Source organism: Buteo buteo, chromosome 5 (genome assembly GCF_964188355.1).
Source record: "Buteo buteo chromosome 5, bButBut1.hap1.1, whole genome shotgun sequence".
Classification (NCBI taxonomy): domain Eukaryota; kingdom Metazoa; phylum Chordata; class Aves; order Accipitriformes; family Accipitridae; genus Buteo; species Buteo buteo.
In genome coordinates, this window is record NC_134175.1 from 12,800,370 (window position 1) to 12,824,986 (window position 24,617).

The window sequence follows — 24,617 nt, forward strand, 5'->3', positions numbered from 1 at the left end:
TTATTAATGTAATGGAGGGAATCTGTGGGAGCCAGGTGATTAAAATCCAGACTCAGATGCATATAATCATAGCAACTGTTAATTTTGGAACATTTGGACTCCTGCTCTACGAATCATATAGGTATCTTGGAAAAAAAAGGGAGGACTGAAGGTATACTGCATGAAGATTTCATAAAAAAGCATTAAAAAAAATTATCTATCTTTTCTAGTGTGGTGCATAGGGACAAGGCCAAATAGAAATCTAGAAAGCTTTATGTGAATAATTTGCAAGCCAAATAAGAACAGCTCCATGAAAGTCAATACAGACAAACGGAACAATGGATGGTAAGGCTGTGAAATGCACAATGTTATATCAAAAATATGTTGTCTTCTCTGCAGTGGGATCGCTATAAGCAACTGGAACATTTTCGTTTAATCTATTCCTTTGGGTTTTGCTTTATTTTGCTTTTTTAGAACCTATCTTCACAAGAAGCTGTCTTGGGTCTTGAAATGACCGAAGCTATGCCTGTTTGTTCCCTTGTGGAAAGAAAGTGGTAAATATTTATAGCAATTCTTGCAAGTGGAGAAACTTAATATGTGCTCATTGCTTTTGTCATCTAATAGTAGCTGCGCTAAAAGACAATACCTGCTAATTGTATTTCCTATCATATCCTTTTCTAATTGAAGGATAAAATATGGAAGTTTGGGTTTATTTTTTTTTAGTACATACAGCAAAATTTATTCAAAAGAATCTTTGTTCCTCTTTAGCTATCTGTTTGTTTAATAGACTATGGACAATGGTAAACTGTCAAAAAGCCTAGTTAAATAGTAATTTGTGAGCTACATTTAGCTGTTGAACTCATAGACTGGCTTACTGGAGAGCCAAAATACATCCTGGCAGGTAATAATTAATGTAAACCGTGACACTTTAGATCTGGCTACTGTTCAGCAGGCCAGGCAGGAGCAGGACACAACTCCTGCTCATTCTGCAGTGTCTCTGGCATGCATCACATGGAAAGCTTGGCTCTGTGTGACACACATGATCCCCATGTGTAGAAATTTGCTGATTTTTTTTTTTTTAAACCTATTTTGGATGCAAGTGAATATGTCCGTGGGGAAAATTATTTTGGTGACTTAAACAGAGGCCTCCTGTGAAGAGCAGGATGGCAGGCAGCTCACTCTGACTCCTCTCAGTCCCATAAATCACTGCATCACTCAGCCAGATTCAAATGAACTAAAATATTGGGTGATGTCCAGCCTTTGCTGAAGCTGATGGCAGGTCTCCCACTGGCTTCACTGGGGGCAGAATTTTATCTACCACACTGCTAAATCACCAGAATATTTCTTTATCAATGAGATCTGTCTAGTCTTGGCTGAAACATGCCTTACTGCTTTCTAGAGATCACGACGGACAGTTAGTTTAAAAGAAGAGTAAAGGGGAGCATGATCAAACACACTGCTCTGCCTGCACCAAGTCTGTCACTGCCCCTCTGCCACATAACTGCACATGCAGCATTTCTTTAACTGCTCTCTCTTGAAATGGTCTGATTTAGCTTAAAACTGCTTTTTCATTCATTTTTTAATATCAGATTGTTTCAGAGGGGTGAGTTGAGAAGCAGCTTGCTCTGGTTATACTACAAGGTTGGAGGGAAGCCATTTTCTCAGTCCATCTCAGCTGCAGCAGAACAAGTCTGACTAAAGGCTTGTCTATAAGCAGTGGTGTCATTGATTAACTAACCCTGAGTGCGGGTATATCTTAGTCCCATTTAATATAATCACTTGCTCAGGAAAAGCATACCTATAAAGCTATCCGAGATCAGTTAACATGGTGCTTATATTCTAACATCTGCTTTAATCTTTGTTAATTTTCAAGTCTAGATGAGATTCAAGACTATTGAACCCGACTAGACCAGACCAGACAACTTAAAGGTTAGCTAAAAAACTCCTTTTAACTTGTTTAATCACATATTTATATGCTGGGATACTGACTATGTCTGCCTATAGCCTTGAAGTCTCACTTAAAGTTGGGCCCCTGGGCACAACTGGGATATAAATGTAGCAGTGAGGTCCCATTTCACTTGTAAGAGCTCCAGAATAAGAAAGCTCAGCATTTACACTCCACCTTACGCCTTCAGAGTATTTCATAGATACATGAGACTGAGGTCGCTTATACATTAGGTAGCAAGGGTTTTGATGAACTGCTCATTCAGCCATTCCTCTCCATCTCCCTTGATCGCATGATGGCTTTGGCTTCCTCCAAATGATCCTTTGGATTGGTTAGGCTCTTGGTTGGCTCTGCTGTTAAGTGTCTCCATGGAATGGATTTTACTTTTAATAATGTCTCATAACTGTCTTTAAAGAGGTTTATGGCTCAGCCTTATTCTCTGGGAGATTGACTGTTCTCTGCTAATCTCCTATAGAAACATTGTTATTGGTTCACATAGCATTTCAGTTAGCTCTCCTCAATCTCTAGAGTCAAGTTAATTGGACACGACTGACCTATGTTAGACAATTACTATTAGATGAGTAATATTAAGCAAAGGAAATAAGATATTTCTGTACCTCAGAACATGCTGGGAGTTGTGGGGAGTGGCAGGAAATGGCAGCTCAAGAAGTGTGCAGAGTGGACCCTAGGAACAGGGTTGATTTAAGGAAAAAGGAAGTGCTTTGTAATAACAGAGGTTTGTAAACCCATCAGTTCTTTCTAAAGTAGAGCTAGATGGGGTAAAAATGTACTAGTCTTGAGTGTCTATAAGAGGCAAAAGTACAAGACAGAAGAGAAATAGATTGTGGCAGACCTGTGAGAGTGCTATTTTTGATTGCCTTTTTTTTTTTTTTAAACAAACACTATGCTCTTGTATAGCTGCCAAAACCTGATTAAAGTAGTCAAGGAATAAATAGAGCAGGATTTCATCAGAATGCATTTGTGTTTCCAACTGGAAATTGCATGCTGAAGGCAGGTCAGGTACACTGAAAAAATGGTGAACGATTAATGGACATGACACTAGTCCACAAGACAAACGTGAGCCCTGTAACACTGGAAGTGTTTTTGCAGAGCAGTTTTATGCAGAGCAGCTGAAACCTTCCTGCTAAATCCTGGAACTTTTGCATGCTGCTTCCCAATTTACTTTTACATACAAACCCATTGGATGTGGTAAATCCTGGAAAAAATTACCTATATAATAAAACCAGCCTATACTGCTTAGTACTACGCTTTATAGTATTGCCAGTCTCAAAACTTCTTCAGCTAAAGTAAACTTCCTGAGAGAACTATAGGTGTCAGCACTCAGTTTAAAAATGTGTAAGTATGTGCTTAACTCTACTGAGACGTGAAGTTTCACTGAGATCAGCAGCACTACTTAAGTAAAGTTACATTTGGGGGAGTGTCTTGAAGGTCAGGCCTCAAGTACAAAAGTACTTCAGATTCATATCGGCTGCTGGATAATACCAGCAGCAGGCACCTGGATTGCAGTACCAGTGACGTGATGTGATTTGCTATGGCAAATAATTGTACTTCTATCTCATGGAAGACTGCATTCTCTCTCTTAAACCTTATGTATTCAGACAGGAAAAAAAGTCAGTGTTCTTAAACTTTAAGTATGCTGCTTATAATTACAAAGCCAGAGCCCAAGCTAACAGGCAATCTAAATGTGCCCCCACAGGTTTGTGGACCTGATTCTGCAGTCAGTCTTTCAAGGCGCACCTCTGATCCCTGCTGGACTGTGCAAGGAGTGATGTGTTATTCTGGTTTCCCTAATTAGGAGTCCTGCCACTCAGGAACTTAGCTCTGCAGCTGGGACTGGGATCACCACCTTAAGATGGATTTTGCAATCTGAAAGAACTGCACAGTTAGACTCCTTGGGGCAAATGGACTTATTAATGGGCAAGTGTTTATGTCCGCTCACCGGCACTCGATGAAACACTGGCCAATCTGATCCTGGAGTGTTTCCTTGATGTCAAGCCCCTCTGTTTCTCTCAGCTTGTCCTTGATGAATACCTCCTCATGTCTCTCCTGGACCTCAAATTCCAGGGCATTTACTTGCCCAGCATGCATCTGCGAAATATTCATTGCCTTTAAGTGAGGAGGTAGGCTCTGAAAATGACGAGAGGAGAAAAAACAAAAGGTATGAATTAAAAGAAACTTAATATAAACTGGAATGCCAGGTTGATGGTGAATCCAAGCTTAAGCCTTAATTTATTTGCGGGAAGCCAGGAAAAAACCCTGTGGTCACAAAAATTGCCTGGATGAACACAATAGTCTATTGTTAGTGTTTCAGCATTAATTAACAACATTGCAATGTACAAAAACAACCCTTCTAGCGTGGGATCCTGGGATCTCAATGAGACAGGTGAGAAAGCTGCTGTTCTGTAAATGCCAACTTTATCCATGTCAGAAGGGTGCCAGAGATTTTTTAATTGAATTTTCAAATGTTTGGACTTCCTATTGGTACTTTTTAATTAGCCAGTATTGTTTTTAATTTGTTCACTTAAATTTTTATATGCACTGCTTGGTCAGTGATTTCCTGGTATTTTGTTGCAGCTGGTCATATTCCTTTAGGAAATCAACTTCCCTTGAGGAACAACAACAAAAGAATAAACAACCCCCCAAACACTGTAATAAAAATCATAGCTCCCCAAGTTTCCCATGATTTGATAACCTTGGCAAGAAGAGCTTCTAAGCCAGTTTAAAGTCTTACAGTAATTTCTGCTTTGTGATTGATTTTACATGTGTACTTTGAGAGAGAAAAATGAAAGTCTTTCTGGTATGCAAATACAGAAGCATGAAAAATACCATCTGTGTGGGTGGTCTGAAACTTTGCATTTTTAGTTTGTAATGGTTGATAAAGTTAAGATGTTCACAGTGTTTTACAAGCTATTACTACCTTATAAGTGTAGAGAAAAATATATTTTAAAAATTAACTTGTAAATTAGCTTTAGGGTTTTTTTCAGTTCTAGAACAAAATATTTTACACACACATGGGAAGTACTAATCATGTTGTCTGATAGTAAATGCCAAATTTAAGAATGGAAAGGAGGAGAAAATATGATAATATGGTGTGCTTTACTCTTCAAAATTAGTGACTGTCTGACATATAGGTGGCAGCATATATGAACAAAAGCCTAGGACTGTTGGTCTGCATGAAAAAGACCTATACAATTCTGCTGTGGCCTTCCACCTTCAGAATGTATAGAAATTGTCCTTAATCAGCAGATCTCAGACTAATTTAGTAATGCATTCTCCTTGCTCTGGTGTGATGTATTTTCTAGTGTGCTCCAAGTCCTAATTCCACAGGTCTCCTGCAAAGACAAAAAGGCTTCTATCAAAGGTTTGGACAGCTTATTTTTAAGATCTGTTATTCAGTGTTTTTCCATGCTTCGACCAGGTTCCAAAAATCACTAACAAGTGCCAAGCAAGTTTGGTTTCAGAAAGTACACAGCAGGATTGCACACTATCCAAAGTAAGCGCAGAGGCCTTCCCCTGTTCAGGAAAGCAATTTACTGCCCTCCCTGCATCTGCAATATGTGACTTGCACTATGCAGAAGGAATTGGTCAAGGCCACCACTGAGAAAATATTCAGGAGGAAACAAGAAGAGCAGGATGCTTTTGAAAGGTGGCTGGAACATGCTCTCTTCGTGAATATATGTTGCCTTTCACCCTGAGATGTTACCTTCACTCATGTTTCAGTTTCCACAGAAGTCAAGTGTTTCCAATCTTCACCTTCACCAGCACCTATTTTTAAGTATGACACAACTAACATTACACTATTTATTTGTGTTTCACCTGGATTTCACTGTTGTCTGCCTTTCTGATATTAAATGAACCTCAGAATAGCCAGATATGATGCTGCTTTCTCAGGGCTCATTTGGAAACCAGAGGAGGACCCACGAGGCCTGCTTCCCAGATTGAGATCTAGAAACAAGATCCCCTTCCCTCCGGCAGTTTCCTATTCAGCTTTTGCTTCACTACAGTAATGCTCAAGGGACTGCTTTTCTGAGAAGTTCCTATCAGAGCACTACTGCCTAGAGGTACTGGTAGCAGGGCTGCTATGGAAGAGATGAGCCAGCTAGAGCCAACGTGACTCTTCCCTGTCTTTCTATACTGCTGTAGCATGGTCTGAACAGACACTGCATTATGCACAGAGGACAACCTACTAGATTTCCTAACTAAATGCTGACCAGGGGAAGCCGGGGAAGGGCTCTTTCATTTAGAAATAAGTTTTCTAGCTGAAGATACGTGAGAAGAAAAGGGATAAGGGAAAGAAATCTGGGAGCACAAGAAAGGGGACTGAACAAGTATTTCCATGAGCAAAGATAGTTGTGGTGAATGCTGATGATGTCTTGCTGGGTGGGCAGAAGGTCCCCTGTCTCCTTTGGGAAGTGACAGAATCAATGTTCAGGACTAGGCAACTTGGTGTGAGAGGCACAAGGATATCTCCAGCTTTAATGAGGCTGATCTGCAGCTGATGGAGAAAGACAGGCTTCTCTACAGCATGCACCTGAATGTTTAAGGGTGAAATGCCATGAGACGGCTCACCAGATGGACAGCTTATTGGTGCTGGGAAGGGGCAGTTCCCCCTCCACCCTAACTGCTGGATGTGTGGTCCTGCGGTTCCTCCCTTCTCCTGCACAGGCTCTGGCACTCACCTGACCCTGCAGTGAACCAGTTCAGCTCTCTAAGAAGTAGAAAATAATCCCTTTTGGCTTCATCCCCCTGCCCCACCCTCTCCTTGCATTAATTATCTCCTGGTATAATGAGGTGAATCAGCGAGCCAAGGGGGCAGCTGAAGGGCCAGAGCCATAGCAAAGGAAGTGGTGGCTGAGCATGGGACCAGACCAAGGTGGAGAGCGGGATGGCCCATGCAGCAGCACAGACAGGAGAGCTCCTCTTTGCCATCTCTGAACCTTTCCTCCACTCGGCTCCTCTGAACTGCTCTGCATGGAGTCCTGAGGGAGCCTTTGATGACCAGCTACTTGTCACTGTGAATTTACTGTCAGAGTATCTTTCATCAGTACCAAAGCCTGATGAGGTAACAACTGTTTGAACTGGCAAGAACATGTCCAGACTGTGCCCTGAGCAAGACCAGAAGTAGGAGATTCTTATCTTTAAGTGAATTAATACAGAATGTATCTACGCTTGAGTCCAGAGTCATGAAGCTGGTGTGGACACAGTCCAGGTAGCTCTAAACCAGCTGGCTCAGATCCTGATAGCAACAAGGCTACTGAACACGCTCTGGTTGGCAAAATCCAGCCAAGCCCTGAGAAAATATTTGTGCAGCTACCTGTCTGAGCACCATATGGTTATCAATATATCTGCTGATACTAGTTTATGAGCTGCACTCAAGGCCTTAAGGCTGAAGTACAGACATAACCCTGTAACACAGCTTATGGAAAGAAGCTCTGTTGTGTTTATCCTTCATGTTTTTTTCATTTTCTTTTCCAAAGACTGTTTTACTACAAGAAAACAAAAGAAACAGGAATCACTTCTACCAGCAAGAGTCTAGCTATCGACCTTTGATAACCCACTAAAGAAAGGAATGAAAGAGAATGGTGAAAGTTGATAAGATTGTATTCTCATTTGACTGTCTTTTTTCCAATCCTATTATTGATTTCTGGTTATTAATATTTTCTAATTTAAGGTATGTGGAAAAGGCTTTATTTACATGGACGAAAAGGCCATTGCTGATGTGAAACGTGCTGTTGCTTGATTGCTTCCATCTCTGAGAAAGCGGAGCTGGCTCAGACCTAGATGGCCAGATAAGCTGGGGAGTAGAGTAGGTGTTGGAGAGAAGCCAACAAGATAGGACGACATGGCAGGTATGAAAAGACACTTGATCTGAGCAGGAGTCAGCACTGCCAGGCAAGCTGTTGCAATGAGTAGCAGGGAGATATGTTAATAACAAATGACATCTTTTGAAGTTGGCCTAGCAGTGGACAGACGGTTGCCAAACCTGGGGCTCCTCCTGTAGTGCAAAAGCTTTGGCAATAACACGCTCCAGCTCAGATGGGTGAGGGAGAGCATGAATTGAAGAGCGGAGCTGTTTGTGATAAATGAGTCCTGAAGGATTTGTGGCAGTCTAATGAGGAACATACACAGTGCGCCCTGTCTATGAGTGAAGACCAGGAGGCCGACACATGTCAGGAACTGAAGGGTGACTTCTGTTCTGGGGGAGGAGGAGGCGGCAAGTGCTGAACAGCAGTGAGGAAAGCGTGCCATGGTTATTTGATTTTTAAGTAAAACATTACAAGTGAATGTGCAACTGGCCTGACTTTCTATTCTGTTACTTTGAAATCAATGCAGTTACCTCAACAAAAAATGAATTGGACTTGAGGAAAACAAGGATGAAGAAATATCAGAAGAACTTATGTGTATGTGGTCTAATAAGTAAAATGGAGACTATCTTAAAAACTCTTTCCCTGGCCTATAAGAACGGATCCAAGTGTACATAAGGGTGTGAATGATCAAGGAAAGGAATCGGTTGGTAAAATATAGGTAGAATAAGAAGATGAACTAGATAAAAGTTGAGTGTGGAAGCTAATTTAGTAACATAACCTAAAAATAGACACTTCAGCAGCAGGAGCTGCTGAAGAGATACAAGAAGATGTCCAGAGGATGTAATTGTTGTAAAACAATTTACAATGTAACCATTGTTTTAGCTGTCAGTTCTCTGTCATTTGTTGTGCATTTGTGATTCATTTTCATAGAAAATGCTTTTCTTTTGTCAAGTAAAAGACAAAGTGAGGAAAGAAAACCGATTCCTCAGGCACCTAATGGATGGTATGAAATGTTTTATAACACCTTAAAAAAAAAAAGGGGCTATAAATAGCATAGCTGATATGAATTAGAGAACACTGCTTCCACCTTCTTGCTTTGCAATTGAAGAAAGCCACTGTATTAAGGTCTCTTTCTTTTGTCCACAGTGTTCTTGTTCTAATCAGAAAAGTATGTGTCATCCTAAACCTCACCAGCTTCAGAGTTTAATGCATTCCTAACCCTGCCTCAGTAATGAGGTGACGACTGCAAAACCTGGGACCTTATATTAATCTTCAAGCACTTTTGGGTCTTCAAACAAAGACAGAGTCTATATAACAGCCCTGGTGGAGTTTGTGTTCTCTTGTCAAGGAGCAGACTTCAGAAGAAAGTATGTCTTGAAAAAGCTTTGTCCACCTGAGAATGCAAGAGAAAAATAGGTACTGAAATGGTAGAAGGGGTGCCAAGAGAGATGGCCAGTGTGAGAGAATGGTTTTAAAGAGCTCCAGCAGGAATGCTCCCTGCTGGCCAGTCTTTGACCTGTGCCTTGCAGTATTGCGGATCAACTTTCCATGTGCCTACATGCTTGTTCTGGAGCTCTAAAGAGTTATGCTGAGACAATATGATGAGTGCTGCTTTTATAGCCCTCTATACTTAATGTGCACGTTAAGGAAGACAAAAGCCAATTTATTTCTAGCATCACTTCTCTCAGTGCCTCTAATGTTTCTGCTTCTAAACCAAAGGGAGGCATTCTACAGTAAGACACTAATAAATAGGTCTTCCTTGGGGGAAGAAGCATTTTCCCATCTTTAAGAAATTTCTTTGGCCATGTGAAATTCAAATTTGTTAACTTGCTCTACAAACAGCAACTCATTTAGAAACAAATTACAAATATTAGATGGAGACAGTGAACTTGATAATGCAATGCTGCCACATCAGTTGTAGAATAATGCATCTTAATGAAGGCTTCCCATGTGAATAAACCATTATATTTACAAGCTTTTCACAGTTAATGACCCAGAACTGGATAACGAAACTCACATTTTTAGTGTGGTCCTCTGTCAGCAAAAGTATACATATTAATAATTGATGTTGCTGTAAAAATAGGACATAATATGAAGATTCCTGAGTTTGTGGGAAAATAGGACTACATGGTCCATTAACTTAAAATGCTTATCTAATGTTTGATGGGCTTTGTCTTTAAAATCCTTGTTTAAATTAATAAGGCAAAATGGACATTTGTCTAAAAGAGAATTTTATTCCAACTCATCAGTCACAAGTATGCTGATGAGAGTGTTAGATTCTTCTGTTCTTTACTCCTCCTCCCCCTATCTCTCCCAAAGGGAATTTAGGTTTTATGAAAGTGGAAGACCTACCAGTATAAGGATGAACGAAGTTCCCCACACCTCCCAGGTAAGCTAATGTGATCAAAGTCTCTGTGTGTTTTCCCTTTTTGACTTAAGAAACTCAATTGCACAGATCACTTTCCTAGCTTGAAAAGCCGGCCTTTCTGCTTAGTCAGCTCAACAGCTCTTTCCAACACAGACTGCTTTATTGTTCATTATAAAACACTTAGAGGTGTGCAGGCTGGCTGAACATGCTTAAGGCTACAGTTCTACATATAGGAGGCCCCATGCTGTGGAACTAACTGCTCTTCAATTGTTCCATTACGACTACACTTACAAGGAAAGATAGTCTTCATTTCAATGAAATAAATAAATTTCATTTTACTTCACGTTTTAAGGCTAACATTCATATTATGCCTGAAAGGTAGATTTACTGCAGCTTTTATTACTGGGTACTTAATTTAGGACAGCTTCTTTTCTTAGACCTGAAAGAGCACAGCTGAAACACACGCTGCATGGTTTTATGGGACTTCTTCAGTATATGTTCTGCTATAGACAGCATTGTCTGCAATTGTAATGTTTTGATAGACATACTAGTTGTGTAGCACTTTGCTGTAGATTGCTTATTTTCAGGAGTATAGTTTGCTTCTCTAGAGGACTTTATTTTCTAAGCAAAGTAAGTATTTTTAATGGTCTCTTATTTTTTCCCTGGTAGTGAAAGTGAGATCTTTTTACGTTTCGACTACACAGGCAAGTAACTCCTTACTAGTAGACTAAATGAATTTACCACCTAAGCAATTGGGGTTCTGTTCTTTACTTATGACTGTTATTCTGCTGAATTTTAAACTGTGATCCAAATTATCTTTAAAAGCTTGATATAGGAGTTAGCTATGGTCCTTGCTTTCTCATTTCCTCAATGTATTTTGTCTGGGTGCAGGAAGAATGTATTTTAAAGAAGTCTCTTGTCTTACGAAGGTTGTATTCATGTAGGTTCCATGGTACACAAATGGTGATAGCCACATCAATTATATGGCTGAATTCCTAAATTAGGCACAAAAAAGGAACAACTAAGCAAAATATATTGCATTCATTAAAGCTTCCCTACTATATGATTCACTTCAATGACTTTGCCAATTAAAGTAATTGTCATATGCATTCAAATAAAGTATTTATAGTAAGAGGCCTTGTTAGAAAAATATTGAAAATGGCTGTTTTATAGATTTATATCATATATATAAAAATATTGACATGCAGCACTTTTTAATAAGATGAAAGAAAATTTAAACTGGAGAAAACACTTATATCCATGACCATCTAAGTTTTATATAAGTTTGGCTGTGTTTATTTCCAATATTATACCTGGGCATGCTGTCAAACTTCTACTAAAAATGGCAAGTATGTTTTGGACTCTGAAAGGCAGTGATTTCATTGTTAGTGTGACTTCAGCCAATGCAAGCCAAATTATTTAACGGGCTTCTTGCTTCCAAGCGTCTATTTAAAAAATAAGCAGGTTTAAAATTTCTATTGAAAACATGCCAGATTAGTTATCACTGTTTAGATGTATATGTATGCCTGGTGAAATAACATGTAACTTTGTGCTGAAATCTAAATGCTATCTAGGTTGCAAGTAAAACAAAAGTCATTTTAACCTTATGCTTGATAAAAACAGGCCTGGTGTGTACCACTACTGTAACTGCCCACTTTCAAGAGCTTGAGAAATATTTTAAATTTCACTTACTTATGGAGTTTGCAGTTTGTTAAATCCCATATTTATTTAGCCGTAGTCTATAATATTTACACAGAAGGCTATTCTGGGAAATGCTAATTTTTTTTCTGACTGGATGAAATGAATTATATTTATCAGGAATTCAAAGAACAAGGAATGTTTGGCAGACTGTTTTCTCAGATATAAATAAAAGCATTATCCAAGACAACATGCCTAAATTAGGGTATGTTTAAAAGAGGTAAGGCAGAGAGAACAGTTTAAGACCACATAGATCCTTCCATGTGAAAAGGATATAGAGGAAGGAAGAACGTTTGAAATACTATGTGAGAAAATCATAGATCAGCGTGTGTTATGCCCCTAACTCTTTGGTAATGGCTGAAATTACAGAATAGAGCAGTGTGAGAGCTGTGTAACTGTAAATCAATAGATGTGCCCGTGAGACAAGAAGGCGTTTACATGTGTGCATGTCCAAAGCACGCAGGGCTCAGTCCTATAAATTGTTAAAGCATGTAAAGCACTTGGCTCCAATGGGATTGATTACTTGTGCTTGTTGAGTGAAAACATGAACAAGGGGATGTCCAGGCCTTTGGAGTACTCCCGCCTCAAAGTTACAACAGTAGGCTGAGCCCCTAAATTGGGATAGATTTTGTCTTGCCTTTTTGTATTCCTTGTTCCTAGGCTTCTCCTACTCTTCCCACTCTTTGATTGCAAACTGTTTATCCTAACATTTCATGTTAAAAGCAGCTTTTTCCTCTTTCCAGTAGCCGGTGTTCTGAGATTGTAAGTATAACTTCCTGCGGGGTCTACTCTGTTAGGAAAGTCTGTTGGGGAGAGCACTGAGTGTAGATCCATTATTAGGCTTGGGCTGTTTTGTACCACCCTGAGACAAAGCAGTTGCCAAAAACCAGTTCACACATCCAGTTACACTAGGCTGATAGCTAGTTTGCACTGCAGCAAAATGAAACAGTCACAGAAACCTCTCACTGGGGTGTTTAATGACAGGGAATTTATAAATGCCAGAATTAGACAAGTGGAAGCAGGCACCAGTTTAAAAACTGAAAAAAATGGTACATTATAATTCGGTTGTAACAGTGAAACAGTCAGAGCAAGGAAATGCAGGTTTGTTTGGGCCACACATGCATGTTTTCAAGACAATTTAATGTGTTTTCTTGCAACAACAGTGTGGTTGGTGTGGCTTAAACACAGATCTATGCCTAGAACATTCGTTATGCTTGTCATGGTGGAGCTTCTAGTAAACAGCATTGTGGCAGCAATGTGAGGATGATCAGGAAACAGGTCAGGATACAGTTATCAAGATATATGTGCTCTTAGTGAGGCTTGCTTCTCTTTACAAATTAAACCGGTATTGCAAATTGTGATTTATCGGAGATTTAGAAAAACACGTGCTGAGGGAATCATGCTGTTTCTGCAATTAAACTTTAATAAATAATAATAATAATGAGGCTTTACTTTTGAGCCAAGAAAAATCTCTGGAACATAGGCTTCTACTTTGTCATCAAGAAAAAGATGAAATAGAATTGAATTCCAGAAAAGATATATAAATTTTTCTGAAGCAAGTAGATGGTAAAGAAAATAATACTGAATTCAGTAAAAGACTGGACAATTCTTGGTCTTTGCGCATATTTCTGTATTTTTTTTTAGATCAACACAATTGAATTTTTCCAAAAATCATTATTCAGAACTTCAAATGGACTAGCTCTTTTTGCAAAGCAGTCTTTATAAGCAAGTAACATAGACATTTTTAAAACAACTACAATTACAAGAGAAATTATATTTATTGCAGTAAAAGTCAAGTCTCCTTTGGGATGGACTTGGAGTAATGGATGGCTAGGTCTTCTAATTTATCTAAGTCGTGCAGCATTAGAAAAGCAAATTCAACATATTTACACATGAAGATCTGTGGTCATTTTTTAGAGGGTTGACGTGATCATACATCAAAGGGACTTGACCTTTGGAGCTCACTGCCTATCTATCAGTGTGAACCAATGTCTGCTTGCCACTCACTTCCTTTGGAGACCACGGAAGGGAATGCAGCATGACAAGTAAAAGGGAAACGCAAATGGGGAATATAAAAACACTAGAAAGATGAACAGATTTTTTTTATTATTTAGAGGTATCAATTTTTTCCCTACATCCTTTGATTATATACTTGATAAAGAGTAATGAGTCTGAGTGCAGAGTTGCAAACATCAATTCTCTTGCTCCTAAATGGAGGTCAGGAAATGAATATGCTGTATGTGTTTGGCTTTAATTCCCTTCATCCCTATGATCATATAGATTTCCTCCCCATAAACTAGGCTATTTACATCCTAGTTATCAGCTACTCCTACCATTGGCCACCATGAAAAGAGTGTTTTGCTGTGAACCCTCCAATAACTGATACCAGACTTCAAGATTTTCTTCTTAAGACTCTAGTTTTAAGACTCGACAGAAACTGTCATGAGATTTGATAGGATATGATCCCTTGTTTTGCAAAAGGTGTAATTTCTAATTCATCTTCAGTACATCCCAAATATTCACCATTTTAGGGCTGCACTAATTTAAAATCTCTGGAAATTTTCTTTGTCTTAAACAGAGGTGGAATTGGCACCCAAAGCTCTGTTTAGCTATGCAGGCCACGCTTACTGTTAATGACCAGCAGATATTAAAGGCAATAATCCATAACGTGTTTTTTAAATCCATAAGCTGTATTTAACATGGCAAAGCTTAGGCAAATGTACATGTCACTTTCTAAAGATAAGATTTTAAAGTAATTCTTAACTGATGATACATGTTTGTCAGATGTATGCTACCAGCACAATTAGTTTTCATAAACCTATAACGCAGCTAAGGGCAATTCTATTCATTGCTGGGCAAGAAAATCATCCAAATTGTCTGGGAGAAGCAGAAAGCATGTTTTAATTCAAAATTAAATGATTAATTTATAAATTAATCATATAAGAACTGTAGAACATAGAGATATAAATAAACCTACCAAACATAGAGCAATGATGAATGTTTCTGTAATGTGGTGCTCTGAAGCAGCTTTACTAGAACTTGGTACAAGGGCTGTGCTACTGTAGCTGGAGCTGAAGAGGGCTGTGAGACTTGACACCTGTTAGTACCTAATGAAGGCACCCAAAGAATTGGTGGTGGCCAAAGAAAATGTCAACTGTAAAGAGTTTATACTTTTTCTCAAGTACTTGCTAGGAAGGAAGATGTTGGTGGGAGCAGATGTACCTTCTCTAATTGTGGGAGAAAGAGGTTCCTTCTGGAAAGGGTGCTTTCATTTTTTTTTTCTTTTGCAGTATGATGTGAGGAATATTTAGATTATTTCTATGTGGAAATATTGACATATTAATATGGCAGTTCTAATGTCCCTTTTCCTTACTCTTGACATACACATGCAGTGGTTTGCAAAGGGGTGGGACAGGAGACTTTGCTGCTTTAATTCTGCTCCAGGAATAAGACAGCTCAAGTGTCCTGGAATTATGAATTAAAAATCGATTAATAAAATTTCCTTGCTCTGTCATGCTCTGTCATGCAATTCCGTAGAACCTGGGGCAAATTCTACACCGCCTGTTTCCACATCTGCCATATACATCGGACTATGTATATATAGCACAAAAGAGTGCAGCATAAGACAAATAGTGCTACTTCTGTGCTATCTATCATTCCAGTTTAGCTCTGTACTCCTTAGAGACTCCTTTTAAAATAGGAAGAATCTTAGAAATTAATTTCTCATCTTCTGCTAAATTACAAAAGTCTGAAGAACAAACGGACTGTGGCATTTTATATTCTCTAGCCAGCACTACTTACCATCCCCAGAAATATCATTTCCTCTCCTCTCATCTTCTCTGTTTTCTTGCGCTGGATATATCCACGCCAAACCTGAATTGTAAACAAAACTCTAATGAGATAAATGGGCCTTGTTACAGCTTCCTTTACTCTGGCAGACACAGGAAAAAACAAATAGAGGAAGGAAAGGCACAATATACAATTGAAACTATTACTCTTTAACAGGTTGCCATCTGCTTTTTTTTTTTTTTTTTTTTTTTTTAAACAAATTCTGAGGTTTGTTATCCCCTCACACTGGTATATCTAGCTTTTAAATACAACAACATTAGGGTTTCAAAAAGTGTTTAGACTTAAGATTTAGACTGAGCTCCTGTTCTCATCAGGCTGAATTGTCTGAATTATTCATGTGCAAGGACTTTTTCTGGAATTTAGCAGTGATCTCCCTTTGCCATCTTTTCAAGATATGGAATGAACTATTTCCCTAGACATCACAGGAAAAGGCATGAATTCTCTGAAATTCACTGGATTCCAAGGGGATGCCAGAAAGAGCAACTGAGGTCATAAAAATCAGAATGGAAAAACATGGAGGTTATAAAGTCATCCAGCATTGCCAGTGCAGGACTGTTTCCATTGATCTCACATCTAGGGTCCTGTCTCATTTTGGTAAGTGGTTTAAATGATGTATGTCACATTGCTAGACATCCTGAAAGCTGTAATTTCAGAATGCTTCCCATCCTATGAGCTACGCTTCTGTCTACTGCTGTTCTTCTGAACAAAACATTGTCATTTGGTTCTGCCAGAACTGTTGTTAAATCAGAGGTGTCACCTTTTGAATGCAAGTGGCAGCAGCATCTGGACTCGGACCCATCTGGACCTGAAGTTTAGTTTGTCTTTCTCTCTTCTCTTCAAGGTAAATTTGCTTCATGAATGCTGCTCTACAACGGCCTTGACGAGCCCGTTCTGCAACCTGGATCATTTTAATGGCTTCTTCAAATGTCATGGCCTTGACGGGTTTCTTCAACAGCACAGCCAAAAAGGAATGGACAAAACAAAGTATTAGTTATGTGTTTTGTTAATTGCCTATCTCAGTTAGCAAATGAAACAATGAAGGAACTTCTTGCAGAAACTTCTGAAGACAAAAAAATCCCTGTCACAAACAGTAGAGACTCCTGTCTCAGTGTTATCTTGTAAGTTTGGTATCTTGAGAGATGTGTTTTTCTGAGGACGTTTAGGAGAACCTGATGTGTTGATGTGTGACAAGGAAAGCCTGATGCTATAGTGAGAAGTAAGAACAGCTCTATATGTCTTATGCATCCTGCTGGACTATCCATTTGAGGAAAAAATACCTAAAGAACCATAGGAATTTCTTAGGCTATGGAATGTCTTCCTTTTATTTTTCTGAAGGCATAGGTTTCTGGATGTGCTGCAGGGACTCCAGCTCTCTTGCTGAATGGAAGGACAGGCAGTTCTGAGTCAGCCCAGGCCTGGTAAGCCTAGCCCAAGTAGAAAACGCTTAAGGAAAAATGTATCAGAACAGTGCAGCTGGAGAGAGGGACTTCCCCTTCTCACTCCTGAGAACTCTTGTTAAACCCTCATGGTCCCCATGGAAAAACTGAATTATTGTCCTTTCTTGACGTTAATCCCCTGATTGGAGACAGTTTACATTTAATGCTTCTATATATATTGTGTGGAGCTCACTATACTACACTTTCAGCAGGGCTTTATATAACAAAATTACATAGAAGGACAAATGATCTGCAGAGTAGACTCCTCTTATGAAACCTATTGTTTTTGATTTATGTTACACTGCTTGTAACACTGCCGTGGACACTGAAGAATACAGTGGTCTACACAGCAGTTGAGACTTCCTGAGTGTACGTGGCTTGCTATGATGCATGCAGAAGTGCTGACAACCCTCTAGCAATCCCAGCGGTGATTGAACTGGAAGTGCAGCACAGGGCACTGGATTCATACTGTGTGATTATTTTATTCATGTTTATTGAATCTTGTGCCTCTCTTGTGGTATCCTGGCAAGGGAGACCTGGACCCTGCCAGAGCCTGAAGTGCAAGAGCCCAGTGCTCCCAGGTGAGCTGGCTGCACACCAGATAGTCTCATCTGTAATGGATGCCATGCTGAAAAGGGGTGACAGCAGAACTCTGGGATACAAAAAGGCTTCAAGATGTAATGTGCTGAAACAGAGGATCTGCACAGACCAACATCTGACTACTAAGAAGAGCAGAGAATTTACCCAGAGATTTACTGTGGAGGCCAAGAGGACTGCAGCTGCCCATTAAAGTAACTGAGCAGAGAGCCTGCGCTCTGTCTCTGCAGACTGCCTCTGTCTGGTGCACAGACTTCCTCTACCAGCATAATTACTGGTGGAGAATTCAATGGTTGGGGCAGTGCAGCAGTTTGACTAAGTGGTCTGGTCGGGACTGTCTCTTATGGCTATAACATCTATGAATCTAAGTCATCCAGACATGTAGGCACAGTTGTTTATTTCAAGGGGTTAGCAACGACTGCTTGTAGGCAATGTGCCATTTCCAAAAGGTCAAAAGTATATCAAATCCAGAACAGTCTTCACTGGAGTGCTCATGTACTTCTCTGTAATGACTCTTGCTCTGCCAAAACTCAATTTTCTACTCCTCCTAGCAGCTGCAGCTCTATAGCTGTACAGAAGAGACTGCAGTCATTGTTCAGAGGTTATAAACAACTGAATGCTAACAGTTGTGCTGACCTGAACTCTGAGTTTTGCCCATTCTGGTTAGGAATCCTGGTTCAGTAAAACTTAAGCCCAACTTGATTTCAGTAAGACTAATTATGTGATGAGAGTTAGCTAGACAAATAAAGCACCTACTAAATTTGGCCAAAGTGCTGCCCTTTCTCTGACACTCTCACACACATAAAGCAGAGTTGATTCATTTCAGTCTTAACCAGACTCAAGATGTGACTGGATATTGTTAGACAGGAAAATTTAATGTTACTTTCTATTTGTGCCTTATCCATAGACAGAGTTTTACTTCCTAACTGCTATAAAAGTACTTTTCACTTCAGTGGCTCGTGTTCAGACACGTGTGGCTATAAACTAAAAAAGTTAAGCACGTTATTATGTAGGTATGTGGTGTAGTTACCTGTGTTTGCAATCCAGCATCAAGCAAAATCTGATCAAGTATTTTCTCCCTCTGCTGCAAGACTTCCAGCTTTTCTTTAATGAAATACCTTGGAATAGGTACTTCTATGTCTTCCTAGAAGAAGAAATAGTCATGAGATGCTTTTTAGAACTGCATTAAAATCACATTACTTACTAATTGAACACCTTTACAAAGCAATTAAATTGGACTGAGATTGTTGAATATTTTGGAGTTTTGAGGAATTTGACCTCTGTAACAGCTGCTGAGCTGTTACTCTGCAATTACTTTAAGACCTAATTCAACAAAAACAAATAAATCAACCCAGTTTCTGAACCATGGGAGCCCAGAAATCTTTCTTTTTATAATGGCTCAATTATATTATTAAACTGTTAAAATATTTGGTAGAGTTGCTGGAAACTTAAACATGATTTCTACCTAATTGAATACCTTGGGTTGTATGATCATCCTGCCTCTTTTTTTAATAAACATGAAAAACAGATCTGTTCTCTTGCTTTTTTTTTTTTTTTTTTAACCATTACACGGAACCAAAGCACAATTCTGTTTGTCTACAGTTATCTTCACCTGTAGACAAACTGTCACTGTCTGTGATATCTCAGTCACTTCTCAAAATCATGTGTGATTAGAAGTGGCTGCCTTCACTCGTTTCTATCATTAAAAAAATGTAACTGATTCACATTTCTACTGATTCTTCTCCTGTAGGATTTCACTCTTGTTGAGAAACAGAAAAGGCACACAGGCACACAAAAAACCACCCCAAAAGTTAAGAAGCTGCAGAGTGACATAACCTGTTCTTTGTATCGTATTGAAGACAAAATAATTCTCCAAGAATATTTACTGGCAAGTATATTTTGGGGTGGGTGGGATGGGGAATGTGTCTTCATACTGGTGCCGTATTCCCTATATACTGTTTAAGGAACATCTAGAATATTTTCTCAAGCAAATGATTTACCCAGAAGGATAAAAGGAGGCATGGGGGAGACAGGCAGGAGTTACCCTGTCACACTACTCATGAGGAGTTGCATGGTCAAGTTATGCAATAATTTGTCCCTAGGTGTATGTGGGTACTTTGTCCTTTTGCCCAAGGAGCTTAAGACAGGTACAAGACTTGATGCTGCACTCACTGTCAGCGCTCTTTGTTCTGTCTGCTATGGAAACTGGTGAGTTTTGACCTGCTCAGGGAGACCTTTGACTTGATCCTTTGCAGCCTCAATGCCAGCTTTGGTGTGGACAGATACAGAGGAGAAAAGTGCTGGCTGTAAAGCACAAGCACTGCTCCTGCCTTGACACAGGTGCATGGTAAATACGGTGCTTGTGAGCTCTAAGGCCTTCCAATTCCTAGAGCAAGACTTTGCAGGGAAGGCTGTGGTCAATGAAAACAGCCCTTGTGAACTGCCAACTTAAAGATTTCATTACTAATTCCCTCAGCTGCATACTGTGCAGACCAGGACATCCCTATTATGGCAGCGTAAGAAAGCTTCCAAGTAGGACTGTTTACCCCTGTTGATTTTATCAATGTAGAGGTCTGGTCTGCTAAAGTTTCTAAATATTTGTCTTGTTAAGCTCCTGTTTGCACCCTCCAACATCCTTGATTGTTGATGGAAATGATTATACATTGTGCAAATCACTCTATGATAGATTACAAATCTGGCTGTCTTTAGGTATAAGGAATCAAGTGGTTTGTCTGGACACCCTCACATAGGATAAGAGGACTTGTACACTGTCAGGTAGCAGTGTAAGTCAGTGTAGGGCTGATGAGTATCTCTGACATCTAACCTGGGCTTTAATTACAAGTGGTTCTGGATTGCAACTTTTACTGACTGTAAAGATGAGATCAAAGCCATAATACTGGGACTGGAGGGGTGGGGAGTAGGGAGTTTGCTTCTCTTCATAATCTCTTTTTGGGGCCCAGCATTGAAAAGTTAGGCTTGTGATGTTTATCCTGAAGTCAAATCTGCAGCTTTTTAGCCACTCCCGGCTCCACATGGAATTTGTGTATCCAAATACCTTTACAATTACCCCAGGAAATGGAATGACTGAATGTTGGAAGGCAACCATACAAAAACATGAGGCACAGAACTCAAGAAAGATGAAGCTTGGCCTTACAGTGACATAGTAAAAAGTATGCAATATCATTGTATAAGGTATAAAACGAGACTAGTCTGTTGAGTTATCTGCCTACAATCATGCTGGATTTTAGCCCATGATAATACAGTAAAAGGAAGGACTAGAGGTATCCTTTCTGGGTGCATACTTTAAGAAACAGAAGTTATTTGTCAAGCACTGGCCAGTAATTTTGTTTTGTAACCAAGAATATGTGATTATTTAAAACCCCATAAATCTGTATTCCTATCTACAAAGCAAACATTATTTTCCATAGAAAAACTCTGAAATCTTTTCGGTGCCCCCCCTTTTTTTTTTTTTAGTAGGTAGGTATGTCATGCCTTCTTACAATTAAGGTGTGGTGCAGGAATTTGAATTTATGCTTGTTTTTTAATAGATGTCAAGCATGACCTTTCAGACTTGCCCACTTTTTTTGCTGTAGGTGGATTTACTGAGAAGTCATGAAAACAGCAGTGCTTAACGGTTTCAAAATATGATTTGAAGGCTCAATTTCCCCGGATACGTGTTTATAATTTCTAGTATGCCTTCTCATAGTTTAAAATAGTTCTCTGCTGCAATTAACATAGAAGGTAAAGAGCTGGTGAAAATCCATGGCAATTACTATCCTAAATTTGCACAGTGAAATCGACATGTAATCACAAACAGAAACATGTTTGAAAATCTCAAAATAATGTTATAAGGCAATTTATCTCACCTTAATAACTGCGATCCTGAAAAAAGCAGTAATTTAAGCTCCAACTTTTTCTTTAGAAAAGCAGCGGTACGTGAATTTGACAATAGGTGGAGCTGTCTGCGAAAGAAGCAACCACCTCTTTGCAGCTGATTTTTTATACTGCTTTTAGAGCGCAGCTTCAAGACTTTGCCTTATTGTCATATTCATCTGGTTTAGTGGGCTGTCTGTCAGGGGGCTGCTTTTACATCAGGCAGTCCTGAACCCTGGATGCTGAATATGGTCCAGGCTCCTGCCTCCTTTACAATACAAGACTTGTCTCAGATTTCTCATGTTAGTAGTTCATTGCACTACGAACTAGTAGACCAGACAATGCAACTTTTAGCATTACCTGTAATCTCTGGAAGAGGCCTGGGGCCAGGCTGATTCACAGTGACGCAAAGGGCAGACTGAAGTGGACTGTACCTTGGTTATCAGTTGCCCATCTTCTATCTAATCCCACACTAAAATTGGGCAGAGTCAAGCCACTGTCATTAATAGTGAAGCTAAGCTAATATGACTTCATGTTAGGACATGTACAAGTGAAAGATCCACAGAGCCTGTGCTGCTATGGAGATGCAGAAATGCAACATATGGATCAAGCAGATCAGCTTTTAAAATCTTGCTCTAATATATAATGCTCATCATAGATCAAATATACACTGATCTGTAATAAAAAATACTGTAATTACTGATCATCCACTACACTAGTGACCGCGCAAGAAACTAAATCACTTGGTGGAACTTTACAGACTGCAAGTAAATGTGACTGCCCTTAAAATACGGGATAGGCAAAGTTCCTATGAATTTGCTCATAATAGAGGTAGACCTACCGGGAGAAGTTTTAGATCTTCCAGGATATTATCAATGTAATGAAACTCTGAGTTCTCCAGCTCCACCATCTCTTTTTTTATTTCCAGGATCCGGCCAATCACGCCATCTAGCACTTGCCGAATCACCATCCGTTTCTGCCGGTGAATGAGTCGGTCGTGGGCCGTCTCCAAGTTACGGAAGATTTGCATGTATTTGATGTAGGAAGCAGCTAACATCTTGAACGCTTCCACGCGGTCCTTCTCTGGCTGGAGGAACTCCTCTCTTTCTCTTTGGAGCTGGATGTCGAGGTCTTTCTGGGCATCTGTCCACATCTTATTGTAAGTGCTAATTGAAAAGAGAAGACTATGTTAACCTGACATGAAAGTAAGAGTTAGCACACAAGGATTCCAGGGCTCTGTGTGTGTGTATTTCTCAAAATAAGCCTGGAAATGTGAGCCATTATATTTATAAAGAGATTTTAACTACAGCGCATTTTAAAAACCATTAGCGAAAGTTTCTCGTTTTAAAAACAGGAATCTTAAAATGCTGCTTTATTAACAAGAGCTTAAAAGTTAAAAACTTTTCAACTTCATCCAAAACATATGCTTGAAGCTGCAACCCTGATAAGGTCGTGAGTTTCGTTCAGTTACACTGAGATGATCATTTAATAGAAAAGGTGTCTTCCCCTTAAAGCCCTTATGGTGGGCAAAGGTCTCTTTCAGGTCTTTCCATGTTTGTGCTGAGAACCAACATGTTTCTAAAGCATGTGTTGCTTTTCTGCCTTTCTGAAGTGGTTGCTCAGAGCTAATTGTAGGGTAAAGGCTGTATTGGTGCTAATGATAGAGCATAGCTTGGGCACTATTTTGAATGTGAAGTGAGGAAAGTAATTTACTTCTATGGCAGCAAGTGTTGCACTCCAAGCAATTGCTACATCTCTGGCCCAGTGGCTAGAGGATTATGTGACATGGAAGATGTCACCTAAGGCCAGCTACATTTCCAGAAGCGATAATGCTGTTTACTTGGTAGTTTTGGTAGGAATAGGTGGAGCTCTGATGTTAGCACGGACTGGCTGTCAGTGGCTTTTCATGGTAAAAGCAGATCAGTGATGAATATTGTGAGAAATCATCCTAAAGTAACAGGAAATGGACTCTGGACAAAATGAGGCTTTTATTCAGAGAAGAGCTCAAACGGTAGGTTTGTCACTGAAAGGTGCCAACATCTGTGGTAGTGAAAGACCCTTTTAGGTCCTGTTCTACTTTGTAACCTCTCTTTGCTAAGTGGAGACTCTCTCTTGGGAGTGACAGGTGTCAAAAAAATCTTACATCTTTGAAAACGCTTCTCTACCAGCAGAGCTAAGAAATTTCTTCTGCACTGTACTGAGACTCAATTATACTGGGAGAAAAACAGTTGATTCACATTGTCAGGTTTGCAGGAGGAGGGGAAAACTATGGGTCAAGGTAACAGGGAAATCTGGCTTTTATTTCTTAGATCTAGGAATAAAGGCCATTGGCCTCAATGGTCCAACAGAGACCCATCCACGTGCTTAAGCAAGCTATTGCTTGCTGCAGCTAGAGCCTCTCAAAGAAGGATGAAGACAGTAAAAGGCCCTGCCTCCATCAGATGAACTTTCAGAGCAGCCCTTTTGCTGGTCTGAGCAGCATTGAGGGAGTGCTCGTGTATTAATTCTCACAAGAAAGCTGGGCAGCTGTTAACATTGCTTGTGCTTGATAATAAATGCCTAAGCTGGAGATCTGTCAACTGATCTTATAACTCCTAATCTTGGAGTACAGAATGACCTGAGGCTTGTGCTGTGGGAGAGACCAGCGGGGTGGACAGGACAAACTCCAGCCCACAAGTGCCCCGAGTGTGGGCTGTGTGCTGCACATCCAGGATTCTGATGGTTCTGTTGGGAGTCCCTGGAGCAGTCAGCAAAAACACCACCAATCTGAACCCTGCTATTGAATTTGCACCATTAACTTTATAAAGTGCATATTACACTTTTCAGCTGACATGGGTTTCTGCAGGATGCATCTGATCTTGCTTTTCCTAATGCCTCTGCAGCCCACCCAGGTCTTTCCCTTTCCTTTTTTCCTACTTCATTTACATCCCATTGCAACACCCGAATCACTCAATTACTGCAATTAACCCAGGTGCAGGAGATAAACAAAATAAAACCAACAAAGTGGAGAAGATTGGCACAAACAAGACCAGTATTAGCTCTGA

The 24,617-nt window shown here is 39.8% G+C and overlaps 1 protein-coding gene and 1 long non-coding RNA gene across 2 annotated transcripts in view; one reads left to right on the top strand and one right to left on the bottom strand.

The window, feature by feature from the left end:
- Positions 1-24,617, bottom strand: part of DRC11 (dynein regulatory complex subunit 11) — a 104,767-nt gene that overhangs the window by 78,720 nt on the left and 1,430 nt on the right. The window contains exons 2-6 of the mRNA XM_075029189.1: positions 22,415-22,739; positions 18,731-18,844; positions 16,425-16,613; positions 15,620-15,691; positions 3,885-4,072 (exon numbers count right to left, since the gene is read on the bottom strand). Of these exons, the coding sequence (XP_074885290.1) occupies positions 3,885-4,072; positions 15,620-15,691; positions 16,425-16,613; positions 18,731-18,844; positions 22,415-22,739 (888 nt within the window). The remainder of the gene's footprint in view (positions 1-3,884; positions 4,073-15,619; positions 15,692-16,424; positions 16,614-18,730; positions 18,845-22,414; positions 22,740-24,617) is intronic.
- LOC142031050 (uncharacterized) lies at positions 454-3,851 on the top strand. The gene is made up of 3 exons (XR_012650395.1): positions 454-533; positions 1,853-1,908; positions 3,642-3,851. It is a non-coding gene; the product is annotated as an uncharacterized LOC142031050 (long non-coding RNA).